The sequence below is a fragment of the Uranotaenia lowii genome, chromosome 2 (genome assembly GCF_029784155.1).
Source record: "Uranotaenia lowii strain MFRU-FL chromosome 2, ASM2978415v1, whole genome shotgun sequence".
Lineage (NCBI taxonomy): Eukaryota > Metazoa > Arthropoda > Insecta > Diptera > Culicidae > Uranotaenia > Uranotaenia lowii.
Genome location: NC_073692.1, coordinates 321,601,195 through 321,619,004, shown reverse-complemented (window position 1 = coordinate 321,619,004; position 17,810 = coordinate 321,601,195). Strand labels below are relative to the sequence as shown.

Below are 17,810 nucleotides of genomic sequence, written 5' to 3'. Positions count from 1 at the left end.
GAACTATCATTATATTTCAACAAGTGGTAAATCATGAGAAAATTTAACGTTTTCTACGTTTAATAACAGAAATATGAATAAGTTCCACCGAAAGCACAACATGCTGGCTTTTTCTTTAGGAAGTAATTTTTTAAATGTAGTTGATAGAAATCGTGAAAATACAACATGCCATCTATCTCGCTTTTGCTTCTATAAACCTAAGTATTAAATAACAAGCCTTTTTATTAATTGTGTATCAATTTTTGAAGTAATGGATGATAATGAATATATCTTATATGACTGATCACTTGGAATGGTCAAGTCAACTTCATTTTTCCTTACATGAAGAAATTGACAAATAAATATTGAAAAAATTTCAATTCCAAACATTAGACAACAAGAAATAAAAATTAGTACCTAGTATGATTTAGTTTAATTATGACAAATTGGTTTGTCGAATATTTCTTACGTAAGGAATTTTGGAATCTCCATTGGAAGGTTCTAAACAGTTAATATCTTGTGGTCCGCGAGCTATATTTTATAAGTTTGAGGCCCTCAAATATATACACCAATTTGCTTACTTTTATTCGAAACTCAGACTTTTAAAGTAGCTATAAACATCAGATCTAGGAAAAATGTTGCTTAACCGTAATTTAACATAATTTTAACAATTTAACCTTTTTCTTATGAAGTTAAGCAAAAAATAACAAAACACAATCAAACAATTTGAAGCATTTACCGACTAGATTTTGAAGTTTTGAATAATTAGAAAAAGCCACAAAATTGGATGGATAATCGATGTTTTTAAAACAAAATTTGGTTAACAAATGTTTGAAGCTACTGTAGAAATTTGATGTTGATTGATGATGTGAATGTTATTTGGTGAAATTTTTACCGTCAATAGTTTGATACTTTCTGTCTTCCCGAGGCCCTCCAAATTCCTCAAGATTAAACCTAGAGTCCACTCGAAAGCTCTCAACGCTCAAATAACTGTAGAGACCACTTTGAAAACCAATGGTACGATATATTGAAAATAATAATCAGAAAAAAATCTAGAATTTGTGACGAAAAGTACAGATAATTATACCAATTTTGAACTATAAAAAAATTAAAACGAAAATGATTGTAATTGCAATTTATCCTTTATTTAGTGATGGTAAACTTTTTGTAAAATTACATTGTATCTATTCAAAGAGATTTCTACGATTTTTATTTTGAATGAATTTGATGTAATTTTAGTTACCTACATGGTAATTTCAAGAAGAGCTCCTCAATCAGAACTTGAGTGTCAATTTGACACTCCTCGCTTAAAACCGCTATATCTCTCTTGTTTCTTAACCATTTTTACAAAATTTATAGTTTTGGAAAACTTGTAATGCAACTAAAACATGTCGCTCAGACGTTATTCACCTACAACACTTCAGATTTTCGTTATTCAGAATCTAATAAAAAAAATCTGAAAACATGCTTCGGAAAAAGACAGTAGACCAGCTACGGAATGCACGAAAAAAATTTAACTTAGTGTCCAAAAAAGCTGAAGTTAGAAGCTACACGTTGCACATAAGGATATATTTTTTTGAATTTTTTTTAGATCTTGACCACAAAAAATGTAAAATAGTGCTGTAAAAACCGTACTTTTCAATCTATAAACCGTCAACATTGGTTAAGTCACACCAGATAAATTTTGGAACGAGGATTGAAAAGTTTACGAATTTGGCAAATTTTTGCATTTTTAGATTGTCAAAGTACAAAACACGAATTTTCAAAAGTAGCTGTTTGTCAATTTGTAATTTTTTCAGACAGATTATTGTATTACAGCGCTTATTTAGTTGCACCACTAGAATCGGTACGAAATTGGCTTTCTGGTGAACATAAATTTATTGCGGAAAACTTGTGTGAATATACCTTAAATCCAGTGAATTTAAGTGCAAAAAAAATGTGAGGAATTGCAATTTGACAAAAATTTTGAAAAACAGCTACTTTTAAAAATTGGTCTAAAATTCCATGTATTGTATTTCGGCAATCTTAAAACGCAAATATGTGCAAATTAGGTCAACTTCCCAATCCTTTTTTTCAAAATATATCTGGGTTGACTTAAACAATTTCGACGGTTCATTGATTGAAAAGTATGGTTTTTACATTTTTTTTAAATTTTTTGAGGTATCCTTATGTGCGACGTATAGTTTTTGACTTCCGCTTTTTTGGACACTAAGTTAAATTTTTTTCAAGCATTCCGTAGCTGATCTACTGTCTTTTTCCGAAGCATGTTTTATCGGATTTTTTTTCTGAGACGTTGAATAACGGAATACTGAAGTATTGTAGGTGAATGATGTCTGAGCAACATATTTGAGTTACATTACGAGGTTTCCAAAACTATAAAATTGGTTAAATTGGTTGGGAAACAAAAGAGATATTGGTTTAGTCAGGAGTGTCAAATCGACACCCCAGGGACTGTAACGGGTAAAAATTTTAGAGACGGATGAGGGTTAAAGGAAGAAATATATAACTGATTAATTCAAGGTTTGGGAGATAAAATTATCTAACATATTCAGAAAAAAATTAAATTCTCAAAAGTTTTTATAAGTAGCCGAACAGTTGAATGGCAGATACCCTGTTTACACTTTTACCTTTAAGCTCACCAAAGTCTGGTTTTTAAATTATATGATGATACAGGAAACAATAAATATCGATACTTACTTACTTACTTAATGTTCCCGCGCCGATCCTCCGGTGCATAGGGCCAAGAGAAGACGGTGGCTCCGGATCGTCAACAGTGGACCACAAATATCGATAGAAACCAAAAAAGTTAACACAAATGTACAGAAAAATGGATTTGTTATTGAATTACATATTGTTGTTATTTGAACATGATTTGTGTTTTATCCCTCGATCGAGGATTTGCAATGATTCATGTTATCCTTTACGTTCCAAAACAAAAACTTGATTCGTGCTTATGGCTATGCTCAGCAATGCTTGAAGATAAATGGAACAAAATTTTCGAAGAAGCAGTGATTTAAAATATATCATTTAAAAAATCGTCGTTAGTATATTGAAAAGCTCAAACTTTTTCCAACTTTCCAAGCCGTGCAGACCGAAATCCGCCATGCGACGTCCCTTCATGCGTTGTTGACTCGCAGCGATGTTGATCGTGTTAAGGTGAAATCATGTTAAATTCTTACCTGTCGTTATTCCTGCATCATCCCCCCTTTCCCTAAGCCCTCTAACATAGTGATTTCCCCTCGTGTTTTGTTTTTTTCTCTGCCGATCAACCTGACCGACCGACCGACCGGGCTTTAATCCAAACAACCACCAATCTCGCCCGCCGTACCGTAAAAAATATATAATGATGATAAAATTATAAATTAAATCGCATATTTAATTAGAGGCATAAAAATTGAAACAATCAAAATTTTCCCACGGCCATTGTCGGTGTATTTGTGTAATGGCCGGGTGTATCTATGTAGTAGCTACTATCATCATGTTGGTCGTTGTCGAAGTTTCGTCATTTGCTGTAGCAGGAGACTTTCCATGCAGTTTCTCCTAGAGCTAGGTAAATCGTAGGTTGCTCGTAGCCGTCGATGGGTTTACGGTCAGCTGCTTGTGCTCCTCAAAGCTATTTTCCGATGCTAGCGGGCGGGTGTGATTTTCTCCCTTTTATAACGCTGATTCCGATACACCGTTGATGATTTCGTCAAAATAGAAAAGGGGAGATTTTTAAAATTTTCTGGTCTCTCTTATTCGTTGAAAAAATTGACCAATTGTCGGGTGCAAAATCTGGTGCAGTGTGCTTTTATCTCGATACTTTGAAGCCTCCCGCAGCAGTTCGGTTATCATCTTGGACTCACAACCATTAGGTGGTCCCCTGAGCAAGGCAGCTACCGTTAAGCCCCGAATGGACTCCCTCGTTCCGTCGCCCCAGGGGTTAGAAAATATGGTAACATATAGACCGGCCTTTATTGATGATCGTGGCTGACTGGCTCGGTGTCATCTAGCTTTGGGGTTTCTATTAGCGGAAGTGTTGCTGCAAGAGGTGTAACCAGGAGCTTCTCATGGAACAATTTTTAAATCTTTTAGCTATTAGAAAAACCGCTTTTCTTCAAAGGACGTTAAGTAACAGAAAAAGATCGCGTTCAATATGGGCAAACGATTCACAGTGAGATATCACTGGCCATCAGTCAAAATTTTGTTTGAGTTGGGATTTTAATATTTTGAAAGTTTTTTTTGCTATAATCTTCGAGGGCTTAATTCTCAGATATTGGCACCGTATCATAAAATTTGGCTTTTTCATGATTTAAATTCGTAGTTTTAAACTTATTTTTCTGGAAAAATGTACGCTTTCTAAACTCCCTATAGCTATAATGATACACAACGATGTCCAGTAATAACAAGGTCACGATCGACGGCGACGAGCTGGAGATAGTCGAAGACTTTGTCTATCTCGGCTCACTGGTGATCGCAGACAATGACACCAGCCGTGAGATCCGGAGGCGAATTATCAGCGGAAGTCGTGTCTACTATGGACTCCACAAGCAACTGCGGTCGAGAAGACTTAGCCCTCGCACCAAGTGTAACCTGTATATGACGCTCATTAGACCGGTTGTTCTCTACGGGCACGAGACATGGATATTGCTCGAGGAGGACCTGCGTACACTCGGAGTATTCGAGCGACGAGTGTTAAGAACCATCTTTGGCGGCGTACAGGAGAACGGAGTGTGGAGGCGAAGGATGAACCACGAGCTCGCGCGACTCTACGGCGAACCCAGTATCCAGAAGGTGGTGAAAGCTGGTCGGATACGCTGGGCGGGACATGTTGCGAGAATGCCGGATGACTGTCCTGCAAAACAGGTGTTCGCTACGAATCCGGTAGGAACAAGACAAGCGGGGGCGCAACGAGCGAGATGGTTAGACCAAGTGGAGCGTGATCTGGGGAACGTGGGGTGCCCGAGAAACTGGAGAACGGTTGCCATGGACCGAGTGAATTTTAGGAATTATGTTCGACAAGTTATGTCGTGAGACGGAATACTATGTAAATAAAAATAAATAATAGCTACAACGATACATCGAATTTCGTCAGTGTCAAAAAAGGTTGTTTGAAATACGATACTTAAAAAATCTCTTTCATTAGAAAGAGTTTAATGTGATTACAGTATATCTACCAAGTATTAAAAATGTTTAGAAAACATGTTTATGTTTTGTTAAAATTAAAAACCCGTTGGCTCGGTTGCCACAGTTTACCACGGTTGGGCTGTACATTGACAATATCGGTTGTTTGAAAGAGACCTTCGTATAGAAAATAGATAACAACTTTACTTTTACTTGGTTTTATTTTAAAATTCCATTTTCCCCCGCGAATTTAAACAATGCAGAAACACAAGAAAGGAATGGCAACATTATTGCGCAAATTATTTGTATACTTTCAGGCACATTTTCAAAGGCGATGAGAATTGTTAGAGAAACATGAGATATCAGAGAAAGAAAAAACATAAGCCGTAAATATCATAATTTTTTCGAAAAATAAACAACGGCTCACTGGCAGGACCTGAACCCGCAGTTTCCGCTTCAGTAGAACGGTGCGTTAGCCAATTGCACCACGGTGAACGTGACAAAATAGGCTCATCATTGTATCTTTTTCGAGAAATTTATGATATTAACGGCTTATGTTCTTTCTTTCTTTGATATTTGACGTTTCTTTTATTATTCCCATCACCTTTTGAAATTGTGTTCATTTTCAGGTACGAAGATGTACCAAGACGAGTTCAAAACATTTAATTTGATAACTTTAAGGCGTTTTCAAATCTAAATACCAATATCTTCGAGATTGAACATACCGACCAGTGATTAAAAACGTTTTATAATTGATAGCCAGTTTTGTTGTTGATTTTGTTTCTTATTCTCAAGTACATTTTCTGTAGGTAAAACTTTCAAATCGGAAGCTATTGGACGACTGATAGATTTTCATCGTATCAGGTAATGGTGATTGACGGCTACTGGAATCGGATCACACCAGATCAGCGGGACAACAACGCTACGATACAACAACCTTTGCGGGACATCAACCCTGTGGGACATAAAATTTGCGCGTCGACGGGTCCTAGTCTAGAACAGTATGTCATAAATCTGGAATGAGATGTGATTGTAAATATAATATTCATGTTTAGAGAATCGCTCAATGAAATTCGCAATTCGATTATGGGAGCCTTTTTATGATAATACTAATTTGAGAATGATCTTTCAGAGAATAATATTTAAACTGAATTCAGGATATAATCTTTAAAACGTAGAGGATAATTAAAAAAAAGTACATCAGTTCAAGTAACACAGATGAAGTCAACTAGCGTTTGAAAGTTTTATTGTGGTTTTATTATGGCATTTTATATGCAGTTAGTATTATAACTGTTTTATTATAATCATGAAAAATGCTTAGATTCCTGATTAAACCATTTGTTTTCAGGTAGTTCTTAAAACGATAATATATCTTTTACTAAATATACTGTTTAAGTTGTTCAGAAAGTGTTATGAATGCTCTATCAAAACTCCAATAAAACATAAACTAAGAAGTTTGTGTAATAAGCCTTTTTTGCATGTTTTATAAAGGCACGCAGGGCTTGATTTTAAAACCGTAATGAAATTAGGTGACGGTTCTCGATCAAGATGTCAAAATAGGACACACTCAGGCTAGATTGCGAAAATTTGAATTGGAACTTCCATTTTTACACATTTTCGATAAGAGTTGTGTGTTATTTTTGAGTTAACCTTCCAAAGCTGTTGGGGTTTATGAGCAGAAGCGCAGATTTTAAGATATTAATCATCATTCCAATATATTGAAGAACTGAGATGTTTTGGAGACCATGTATGTTCAATGAAAACAATAATTAAATTAGCGATAAAAAACTAAAATTTTAGTTAAGAAAATCGGTTTGTTGAGATATGAGATACAGCGAAGCCAAGCCAGTGTTGGATGTATTTTTTTGAAGTTAGATGGTTTTTTACCGAAAAATCCGGGATAGAGGTCAATTTTTGCGATGAACTTCCACGAATTTATACATCGTCGGAAAGATGTATTCATGAAAATGCCAAATATAAAAGGAACACTTAAATACACCTAAGCTGTCAGGAATTGTAAGCAATTAAAGAATAAAATTGTTTTTGGGATTTTTTTTTCAATCGGAGCCTACTACAGATAACCTGGTAAAACAAATCTATTTAATTTTGTAATACGCCAGTTTGCTTTGAACTGCTTCACGCTGCTAATAGTCTTTTGGGTCTTTTTAAAGTTCTACTTAACTATCGCTCAATATTTTCCGATTCGGCGAAGTTTTGGTGTTTTGGGAAGGTTTTCATCCTTGGGCACAATCTGATTGTTGTTAGCGGCATAGCACTCCAAGGCCTTTTTTTCAAAATGGCAGGATGCATAATTCGGCCAAAACAGCACAGACAAGTCATGTTTCTTCAGGAAATGCAGCAAACACTCTTTCACGTAAATTTCATGGTTGAAGGTTGAAACAAAAATGAAGCTTTTAAAACAGCTGGTACAGATAGCTTGCCAAACGAGATATTTCTTTAGAAAACTTTGATAGTTTAATATGCTTGAAAATGTCTGCCACCTTTCCCCTTCCGATTGTTATATAAAACTCTTATTTCGTAAGCTGTTTGGAGCCTGCCTTGGCGTGGGTTTCGTCGTCCATTACCACGCAATCACACTTTGTCAACAATGTCGTATACAGCTTCCGAGAGCTTGTTTTTGCTGTAAGGTTTTGCTTTTCGTTGCGATTAGCAGTCACTACCTTCTTATAAGTCGATAGTCCGGATCATTTTTAAGCTTCATGCAGGGTTGTAGACAATATTCCCAACTTATTGGCAACATCTCGAACGGTGAGATTGGAGTTTAGCTTGAAAGTGCTAGCCACTCTTCTGTTCGTCACTGCGGCTCCCGGATTTCTAGTTTTCCGGCTTCCTACACTCAGAAAAATCCTATTAAATATGCCATAAGATTCTCTTATGAAGTGGCGCCAAAAGAAAAAATAATGAAATTCATAAGATTGTCTTATGATGGAGATGAACTCAATGAATGAACACTGGTATCAATAAGGGATTGTTGTTTTTCATAAGATTTTTATGGGAAAAGAAAATTTTGCATACAATAAAAACAATTAAAGATAGTTTTTCAAATCATTTTATTTTTGATTAATTTGTTTGAAATAACGTCATGGCGACAATCAGCAGCCCTTCAACACCCAATTTTTTGCCGCCTCGGCCTTTTGACTTCGAGCTTCTTGCCGGTATCCAATCTGAAATGTAAATAAAAAATAAAATGTGTCTATCTTTTAAGATGACAAGTATTTTCAACCTTCGTTAAAACTGAATTTCAACGAAAACTTACCATTAAGAATATCAGAATCACATTGACATCGAAGATCAAAGTAACTTTACAATTGGTTAGTGCTTCTGACGACGATTAAATAGATGACTGGAAAAATGATTTTTTTCACAATACCGTTTCCTTTATTTTTTATAAGAACATCGAATGAAAATTGCAAGAATTTCACAAGACTCTTATGAAAAATTATGTTACACTATAAAAAGCGGTTCATAAGATGCATCGAATGAAAATTATAATAAAAATTTGCCTGAGTGTAGTTGTCGAAATACGTTCCCCGAACACTTTTATTACTTTGGTGACGGTTGATTTCGCCATATTCAACGATTTTGCTCTTGCATGTAGATTTTCACGACTCATATAAAAAAATTTGATTCGTAGCTCCTCTTACTCGGACGCCATTTTGAAAACTAAAGACCTCTAATGTCAAAAGCTGAAAAGAAACATCATTCTACACACACATACCTACAAAATGAGGGGTGTTCAGGTTTTTTATATGAATGAATAAAAAAAATGCGGCAAGTTCAAGTTGACAACTTTTTGATCCGAACTTTTAATTTTTTAATGAACCTTTAGAATAAATTAGCTTTAAACTGAGTTACAAATAAGCAAAATTTTGTTTTAATTAGAAGATTTGTGATATTACCTAAAATGTAATTTTGAAATCTTAAAATATCTGGTTTTTTGAAGGCTGGTGATAATTTTTGGATATTAAAAAAAATTCCCATGAGAAAGCTCCTATTTTAAAAATGGCTAAAACCCTATCAAATGGTTCAAATTGATGAAAAAAAAGAACATGGGACAGTGTGAGGACCTAGAGGATTGCATGATGGCAAAAAAATTGAGAAATGTCTATAACTTTTACCCCTAGATGTATACAGCAACATTGTCCATCCTTTTGATTATAAATGATTTAAAAAAAAAACGTTGAAAAAATCAGTTTAGTCCTAACAAAAATTGCTGTTATTAATGTTTATGCCTTCTGTGCTAAATGGAACCATAACACTTGTTTTGAAGATGTTGAGGTACGTAAAAACCATTGTGATCAAAGTTACTCCGAAACTCGAAATCTGGTTTTGTTACAAACATCTAATTATAACCACCAATGTAGTTTGAATTTACTGCAATCAATTATCATGTTTTATACTCCTCACTTCAGTAGGTGTTTTAAAACTTTTAGGTTTTACGGAAAAGCAACCCCTTTCAAAATATTCAAAAATGAATGAAAAAAGTGATCAAAGTTCCCCCAGTTTACGGTTCTTCAAATCACCGGAAGTGCTATGAATATCTCTACAATAAGAGTATTGAGTGAGAGGGGTCCAACTAGTAGGAGAAAAAAATTGTTGCTTGACGTCATCATCAATGCAAGATGGCGGCTTCCGCTTTTCTTCTGAAAGCTTTAAATGTAACATCTCATGTAACATCCAATTGGGTGGAAGGGCTAAACGAGTGGAAGTTGAACTTGAAAATGCTGTTAATGTCTGAAAATCGTATGGAACCCCCAGCATATGGGTATTAATTGAAGGAGTTCAACGAGTACAAGTCGGATTTCGCATCTTGAAACCCAAGATGGGGTCTTCGGCTTTTCATTTCAAACCTGTATATTATTGATAATCTCATGAAAACCCCCATAATATGGATAGAAATCGTTCAATTTCCGGTATCGGCAAGAAAACTTTTGGGTTCGAATCTCATAAGTGACGGACAGGTAAGATGTGTTTTCTCTTATAACTGGCTACATAATAAGAATGTTCAATCAGTTGCCAGCTGGCCAGGCATGTACACGAGTGCGGAATACCTGTTGAAGATTCATAACACTGAAAATGTGATGAATTTTATACGGTTGCGAAACGGATTGTCTCGTTCTCCAAATAATACGTTGGCGAAACTGCGGTGAATCCGTGCACCCATGGTGGATTATCTACAAACATACATACATATAAAGTTTAGCGGATGCCGCCATCTTGGATATCAAGATGGCATTAGGAAGCGAAATTCAGCTTCTTCTGGTTTAGCTCTTATACTAAGGTTGCCAGATTGCCCGGTTTTATCCGGGTTTGCCCGGATATTTAACACAAAATTTGACAGAAGTCCGGTCCGGTCCGTTGCCCGGATTACATTGAAAAAAGCCCGAATTGTGCCCGGATTTATTCACTTTATTAGCCAAAACAAACAAAAAGAACAAGCTGTGTTGTAATTTTTTTTTTATTTATGCGTCCAAAACGAAACTTTTCGAGCAAGTTTTATAAAAATAATTATGAAAAGTTTTTTGAATGCCTAAAATACCATTTAAAAACTGCAGATGAAAAAAATTCTGTTTTTTTTTCTTGATTTGTGTTGAGTAGTTACTAGGTTTGGACTAAATTTACCCGGATTGTTGGAAACTGGCATCCCTGCCTAAGCACTTTCCGACAGGCCGTTGGCAATTCGAGTTCAGTGGCTGATCATCGTTCGGAGGATACGTCATTCCTTCTCTATTTTGGCGGCACGCGTGTTTGGTGGAAATTTCCCCGAAGATTTTTATAATTAAATAGTGGTTTAGTTAAGAATAGATAGTTCAGTGTAAGTTTTTCGATCCGGTTAGCTATCGCGTTCTTGTTCATCGCGTATTAGAACCAGAGCAACAACTGCGTAAAGGTATAATTTGTTAAATTCCTAAATTCATTATTCCTAACCTAAAATGCCGGTTCTAGCAACCTCTCCACTGAATCACAGCTAAAGTAGCTGGATAGTTAATAGATTTCGTTTAAGCGATAAATGAAAAGGATAGCCAGGCCTAAAGTAATCGCGAAGGTATTTGTTATTCTAAATTAAAATTGGAAACTTTTCCTAAACTAAAGCTAAAATTACAGAAACACACACTATACATAACCTCAATTACCCTAACTTGTTCGGGTGTGAAGTAGCAGCTGAACACTGAAAAAGTAAGAAACATTGTAATTCAAAATTCTAAAATATGCAACTAAAATCTGAATTAAATTACAGCTTGAAGCTGTGCAAACTGCTAGCGAGATTCAGCGTTTTTCTTTCACACACCCGCAACAATTCTTCAAGTTTTTCAATGGCCGAATTCACCGACACCGTCCGGACCAGCACTCCAGTGCCAACAGTGGAGCAGTACAATTGCGTCGCTTGCAATAAACCGGATTCCATGTGTGACATGGTGCAGTGCGACACCTGCGATCAGTGGTGGCACCAACTCTGTGCCGGCGTGACGAGTTCTATTGAGAAGGTCCCCTGGAGCTGTCGGAACTGCATTCCGGATGGTAGCGTGCATTCTGTTACATCTCGCGCGCGCCAGACCGCTCTCCAGTTGCAGCAGCTCGATGCACAGCGCGCACTGGAACGCCAGGCTAGTAAAGCGAAGCTTCAGGCGGAACTGGACGATATTGCTGCGGAACAGCAATATGTTCAAGACAGATTCAATCTGCTCCAGGAAGACAACGGTCAAGAAGAAGAACAAGAAAGCATTAGGAGCCAAGGCAGTCGCAGGGGCAACCGCCTGCGAGTGGAAAACTGGCTCAACAAAACGCAAACTCCAAGTGGTCAGCCGCAGCCGCCGATGAGCAGCGCGATCACCGAGCAACAACCGAGGGAAGTCCTCACGAGGATCCAGCAGCAAGGTCGAAGCACTGGCGCGTATCCGAAAAACAGCGCAGGAAGAAATCCATCCGCATTTCTCAACCAAAATGTCAAACCTTGGCCAGATAACCAGGAATGGAATTCCTGGTCCGTCATGGGTGTTCATCAGTGGGAATCCGTCCTGCTACAAAAAGGCCGTTTACAAATGGAGGGTCCCAAAACCAAATCGTTTGGTATTCAACAACATTCAACAGGAAGTGCCAACGTAGGTGCTAGGTCGAGTCAGGAGCACCTTGGTCTTGAATATCAGCCGTCGAACCAGCCAAATCCGGCCAGCCGGGCAGCAAAATCCAGACCAACTTTCCCATCACTAGTTCCGTTGGCCCCACCTCTTGCCGCACCAATTCAGCTTGCCTCCCAGGTCGATGCGGGGATTACCACCGGTACCTCAGGACAAATTCCAACTTTTACGAGATCCGGTTGTCATTCAGCCCCTCGGATCACACCAGCAGCTAATCCCTCGGATCAATTCGAGCCGGAAACGCCGAGAAGAAACCCGTCGCATCCGTCGACGAATCCAGGGGCACCGACCGACTTCGGGCATCGTGTGCCAAATCAGTCCAGCCATCAACAACGTTTCGCCCAGCAACCGTGGCAGCCGATCAACAACAGACAACAGCCAGCAACAAGTACGGTACCACTTCCACCCTTCAGGAACCACATCAACGAACAAGGTAAGACTGCTCCAATGTATGCCCCAAATGAAAATGAAATGCCTGCCCCTGAATATGACCCCCTCGAGCCTTTAATGAACCAATTAGGCCTTGAGCCAAATGAACGCCCACAATACACCCCATTTATAAATACCTACCAACCATCTCAATCACAACTTGCGGCACGACAATTAATGGCCCGTGATCTCCCCATCTTCGATGGCAATCCCTCTGATTGGCCAATATTTGTGAGTACTTTCACCAACACCACCCTCGCCTGCGGTTCTTCTCCCGTGGAAAATTTAAACCGTCTACAACGCTCCTTGAAAGGTGCTGCCTTAGCAGCCGTTCGCAGCAAGCTCATGCTCCCTGATGCTGTTCCGCTCATCATGAAGACTCTTCGCGCTTTCTACGGCCGTCCCGAATCGCTTATCAATTCCCTCTTGGAAAAGATCCGCGTCTTACCAGCTCCAAAGCCCGAGAACCTGGGGTCACTGGCCGACTTTGGAATGGAGGTGCAGAATCTTTGTGACCACATTGAAGCAGCGAATCAACAAGCACATATGAACAATCCCTCTCTCTTATCGGAACTTGTTGAAAAATTACCGGCGTTTGCTGCATATCAGTGGGCAGTCTACAGCAGTGGTTTGGCGAGTGTCAGTCTACGAGAATTTGGTGATTTCATGTCGGATTTGGTCAAGCATGTCGGTAAGGTGACAAAGTATCGTGGGGCGTTAGTGAAGGAAGACAAGCCTAGGGCCAAGCGTGGCGCTCTTCACACACATTCAGAAACACCAACTACATCGAAGGAGGTCGCTGTTCCGAAAAAGTGTTCGCTTTGTACTCAGAATCATCCTCTCAAAGATTGTCCGAAATTTAAGTCATTGGATGTCGATGGTCGTTGGCATACGGTACAAAGGGAAGGTATTTGTCGCAATTGTTTAAACTACCATGGTCGAAGGTCGTGTCGCAGCAACAGTCGGTGTGGAATCGAAGGCTGCACAACTCGTCATCATCCTCTGCTCCATTCAAATCGCTCCTTCCAAAACAAGTCATCCGCATCAACATCCAATAATCGATCAAATCCTACTCCATCAGCTCCGGTGCAGAAAGCACCAGTATCCGGTGAATGTCTAACACATCGTAGCCCAGAACACAAGTTCCTCTTCCGTATACTTCCGCTAACAGTTCATGGTGCAGGAAAGTCAATTGATACACATGCCTTTGTTGATGAAGGATCCTCTCTCACACTTGTTGAGCAATCTCTTGTTAAAGAATTAGGTGCGAAAGGAACTCCACGAGTTTTATGTTTGACATGGACAGGCAAAATATCTCGAACTGATAGAGAATCGGAAGTTTTAGACTTGACTATCTCCGGCCAGAACAACATGAAAGTTTGTTTGAAAGATTCACGTACTGTCAAGAACTTATCCCTGAGCAAGCAATCTCTCGATTTTTCGCATCTTTCCGAACAATTTCCGCACCTGAAAGGGCTTCCTGTCGCTTCGTATACCAATATAACTCCTCGTTTGCTCATTGGTTTGAACAATCTCAACTTAACTGTCCCATTGCGCATTAAAGAAGGCCAGCCAGGAGCGCCTACAGCAGCAAAAACAAGGCTTGGTTGGTGCTTGTATGGCGGAGTAGCGGAGAATAGCTCATTATCCATGGTCAACTACCACACCTGTTCATGTACGGCCGACAATTCTTTGCACGATCTAGTTCGGGATTATTTCAGAAGAGAGGACGTAGGTGTATCACCTGCGATACAGATAGAGTCAGATGCTGACACAAGAGCACGGCGTATTCTGCAGACAACTACGTCACGATGTGGTGATCGATTTCAAACGGGTCTACTCTGGCGATTCGACGAATTTGAACTTCCGGACAGTCGCCCGATGGCATACAAACGCTGGGAATGCTTGCAACGTAGAATGAACCGTCAGCCTCAGTTGCGACTCAATCTTGAACTGCAAATAAAGAGCTACATCGAAAAGGGCTATGCCCACCGTGCAACTGAAGAGGAGCTGATCAATGCCGACCCGAGACGCACTTGGTTTCTTCCGCTTGGAGCGGTCATTAATCCCAAAAAGCCGGAGAAGGTGCGCATGATATGGGACGCTTCCGCCACAGTAGACGGAATTTCCCTGAACACAATGCTATTGAAAGGCCCTGACGAACTCAATCCTCTACCTTGGGTCCTGTTTCGTTTCCGGCAATTTCCCGTGGCCATTTCAGCGGATATTGCGGAAATGTTCCACCAGATTAGAATTATCGAAAAAGACAGGCAAGCTCAGCGCTTCCTCTGGAACCCTGATCCACAATGTCAACCAGAAGTTTATACCATGAACGTAGCTACCTTCGGTTCCACCTGTTCTCCCGCATCTGCGCACTACGTTATGACTCTGAACGCCAAGCAAAACGAAAAACAATATCCCAGGGCAGTAGAGGGAATAGTAAAAAGAACCTACGTTGATGATTACGCAGATAGTTTTGAGAACGAAGAAGAAGCGTCACGAATAGCGGGTGAAGTCAAATTGATTCATGCCAAGGGCGGATTCAACATAAGAGGCTGGATGTCTAACAGTTCTAAGGTCCTCGAAAGCCTCGGAGAAGCCGAAACCTCACAGCCGAAATCGCTAAACTTGGAGAACCCAAGGGGTTATGAACGCATCTTAGGTATGCACTGGACGTCGAAAGAAGATAGCCTGGGGTTCTCGACCATTCTACCTCCAGATATCAACGAACTGCTAGCCACCGGTAACCGTCCGACAAAACGACAACTGCTACGATGCCTTATGAGCTTCTTTGATCCTCTCGGGCTCCTCGCAGCTATCATTCTCCATGGGAAGATTCTCCTCCAAGATGTCTGGAGAGCAGGAACGCAATGGGATGAGCCAATAGACAACAATGCCTTCGAAAAATGGTTACGGTGGACGAAATGTTTCCCGAAGATTGCCGAAATTTCCATTCCTCGCTGTTACTTCCAAGAAGCATCCCGGGAACTTTATCAAGACCTTGAACTCCATATTTTCGTTGACGCAAGCGAAGAAGCTTACGCCGCTGTAGCGTATTTTCGCGTCTCCACTCCCGAAGGATTTATCTGCTCTCTAGTATCCGCTAAAACCAAGGTAGCCCCTTTAAAACACTGGTCCATACCTCGTCTTGAGTTGCAAGCAGCCGTGATAGGAGTTCGATTGAGGAAATTCATCGTAGACGGACATTCACTGAACATTCGACGCACCGTTTTCTGGTCTGACTCAAGCACTGTCCTCGCATGGATTCGTTCGGACCACCGACGTTACACCCAGTTTGTTGCGTGTCGTGTAGGCGAAATACTCTCGAACAGTGAAATCTCCGAATGGCGTTGGGTCCCTTCGAAACTCAACATTGCAGATCATGCTACGAAGTGGTTCCACGAGCTTGAGATCCAACAAGATTCCGCTTGGTTTAGCGGGCCCGAATTCCTGAAAGAGTCCGAAAAAAACTGGCCGCAACCTAGATCGTCTACGACTACCACTGAAGAACTCAAGGTACCCTGTCTCGTCCATCAACCTCATGAAACTCAAACAACTGTCGATTTCACCAGATTTTCTAAATGGGAAAGAGTCTTAAGAACCACTGCCTATGTGAACCGGTACATTGCCCTCAAGACAAACCGAGTGAAAAGTTTTCCAGAACATCTTGGTCAACAGGAACTCCGTGATGCCGAAAATTCACTGTTTGGGAATGCCCAATGGTGTTCATATCCTGCCGAAATGAGCGTTGCGGTTCACAATCGAGGAAAATCGACAGAACAACGAAATAATCTACCGAAACAAAGCATTCTTCGTCAAATGTCACCGTACTTGGATGAAAACGGCGTTCTTCGCGTCGACAGCCGTATCGGTGCTGCAAAACGTGTGTCAACGTGCACCAAGTATCCAGTGATTCTTCCTCAATACCATCGACTAACCGACCTGATCATAGATTTCTACCATCGAAAATACATCCACTGCAACTTCGAAACCGTCGTCAATGAGTTGCGCCAGCGATTCTACATTCCCCGTATTCGACAAACAGTGAAGCGTGTCCTTCGACAATGCCAGTGGTGCAAAATCTATAAATCCAAACCCCAGGTTCCTCGGATGGCACCTTTACCGGAAGCAAGACTTGCCGCATATACTCGTCCCTTCAGTTACACCGGGCTGGACTTATTTGGACCAATACTAGTGAAGTCTGGGAGACAAGCGCTGAAAAGATGGGTCGCCCTCTTCACGTGCTTGACCATCAGAGCTGTGCACGTAGAGGTCGTTTACAGTTTGAGCACCGAGTCATGCATTATGAGCATTCGTCGTTTCATCGGAAGGCGAGGAGCTCCAATCGAGATCCATTCAGACAATGGGACAAATTTCCGGGGCGCTGACAATATCCTGCAACAACAAGTCCGGCAGTTCCACGAAAACATGGCAGTCACGTTCACCAACGTGGATACGAAATGGGTATTCATTCCACCAGGCACTCCTCACATGGGCGGTTCGTGGGAGCGCCTGGTACGCTCTGTGAAAACAGCGCTAGAGGGGAGCATGATTCCGGGAAGAAAGTTGAACGACGAGGCCTTCTACACACTGCTGGTAGACGCTGAAGGAATCGTCAACAGTCGACCGTTGACCTACTTACCTATCGAGTCAGAAGAAGCAGAAGCACTAACACCCAACCATTTTTTGTTGGGAAGCAGCAATGGTGTCAAACAACCGGAGTCTGGGCCGATCAGCGAGGCAAATGGGTTGAGAAACGCGTGGAGCCAGATAAATCTACAACTGGATCGTTTTTGGAGTCGCTGGGTGCGCGAATACCTCCCGACCATGACGCAACGGTCAAAGTGGTTCGGTGAGACGAAACCGGTTCGCTTGGGAGACTTGGTTGTTGTGGTAAATGAAGCAAGAAGAAATGGCTGGGCTCGAGGGCGGGTGTTGGAACTGGTTCCTGGGTCAGATGGGCGCATTAGAAGGGCAGTCGTGCAGACAAATAAGGGAATCACTCGTCAATCTGTGTCCAAGCTAGCGGTCTTAGAGGTCGCACAAGGAGGAAACCCTGGATCTAACACTCCAGATACCAGTGTTACGGGAGGGGGGATGTTGGAAACTGGCATCCCTGCCTAAGCACTTTCCGACAGGCCG

At 40.5% G+C, this 17,810-nt stretch overlaps 1 protein-coding gene across 1 annotated transcript; it reads left to right on the top strand.

Annotated features, from left to right (window-relative positions):
• Positions 1–5,949: 5,949 nt before the first annotated feature.
• Positions 5,950–17,792, top strand: LOC129742917 (uncharacterized). The gene is made up of 2 exons (XM_055734856.1): positions 5,950–6,083; positions 11,342–17,792. Exons 1-2 carry the CDS (start codon positions 5,950–5,952, stop codon positions 17,790–17,792), a joined length of 6,585 nt encoding a protein of 2,194 aa, XP_055590831.1.
• Positions 17,793–17,810: the final 18 nt, after the last annotated feature.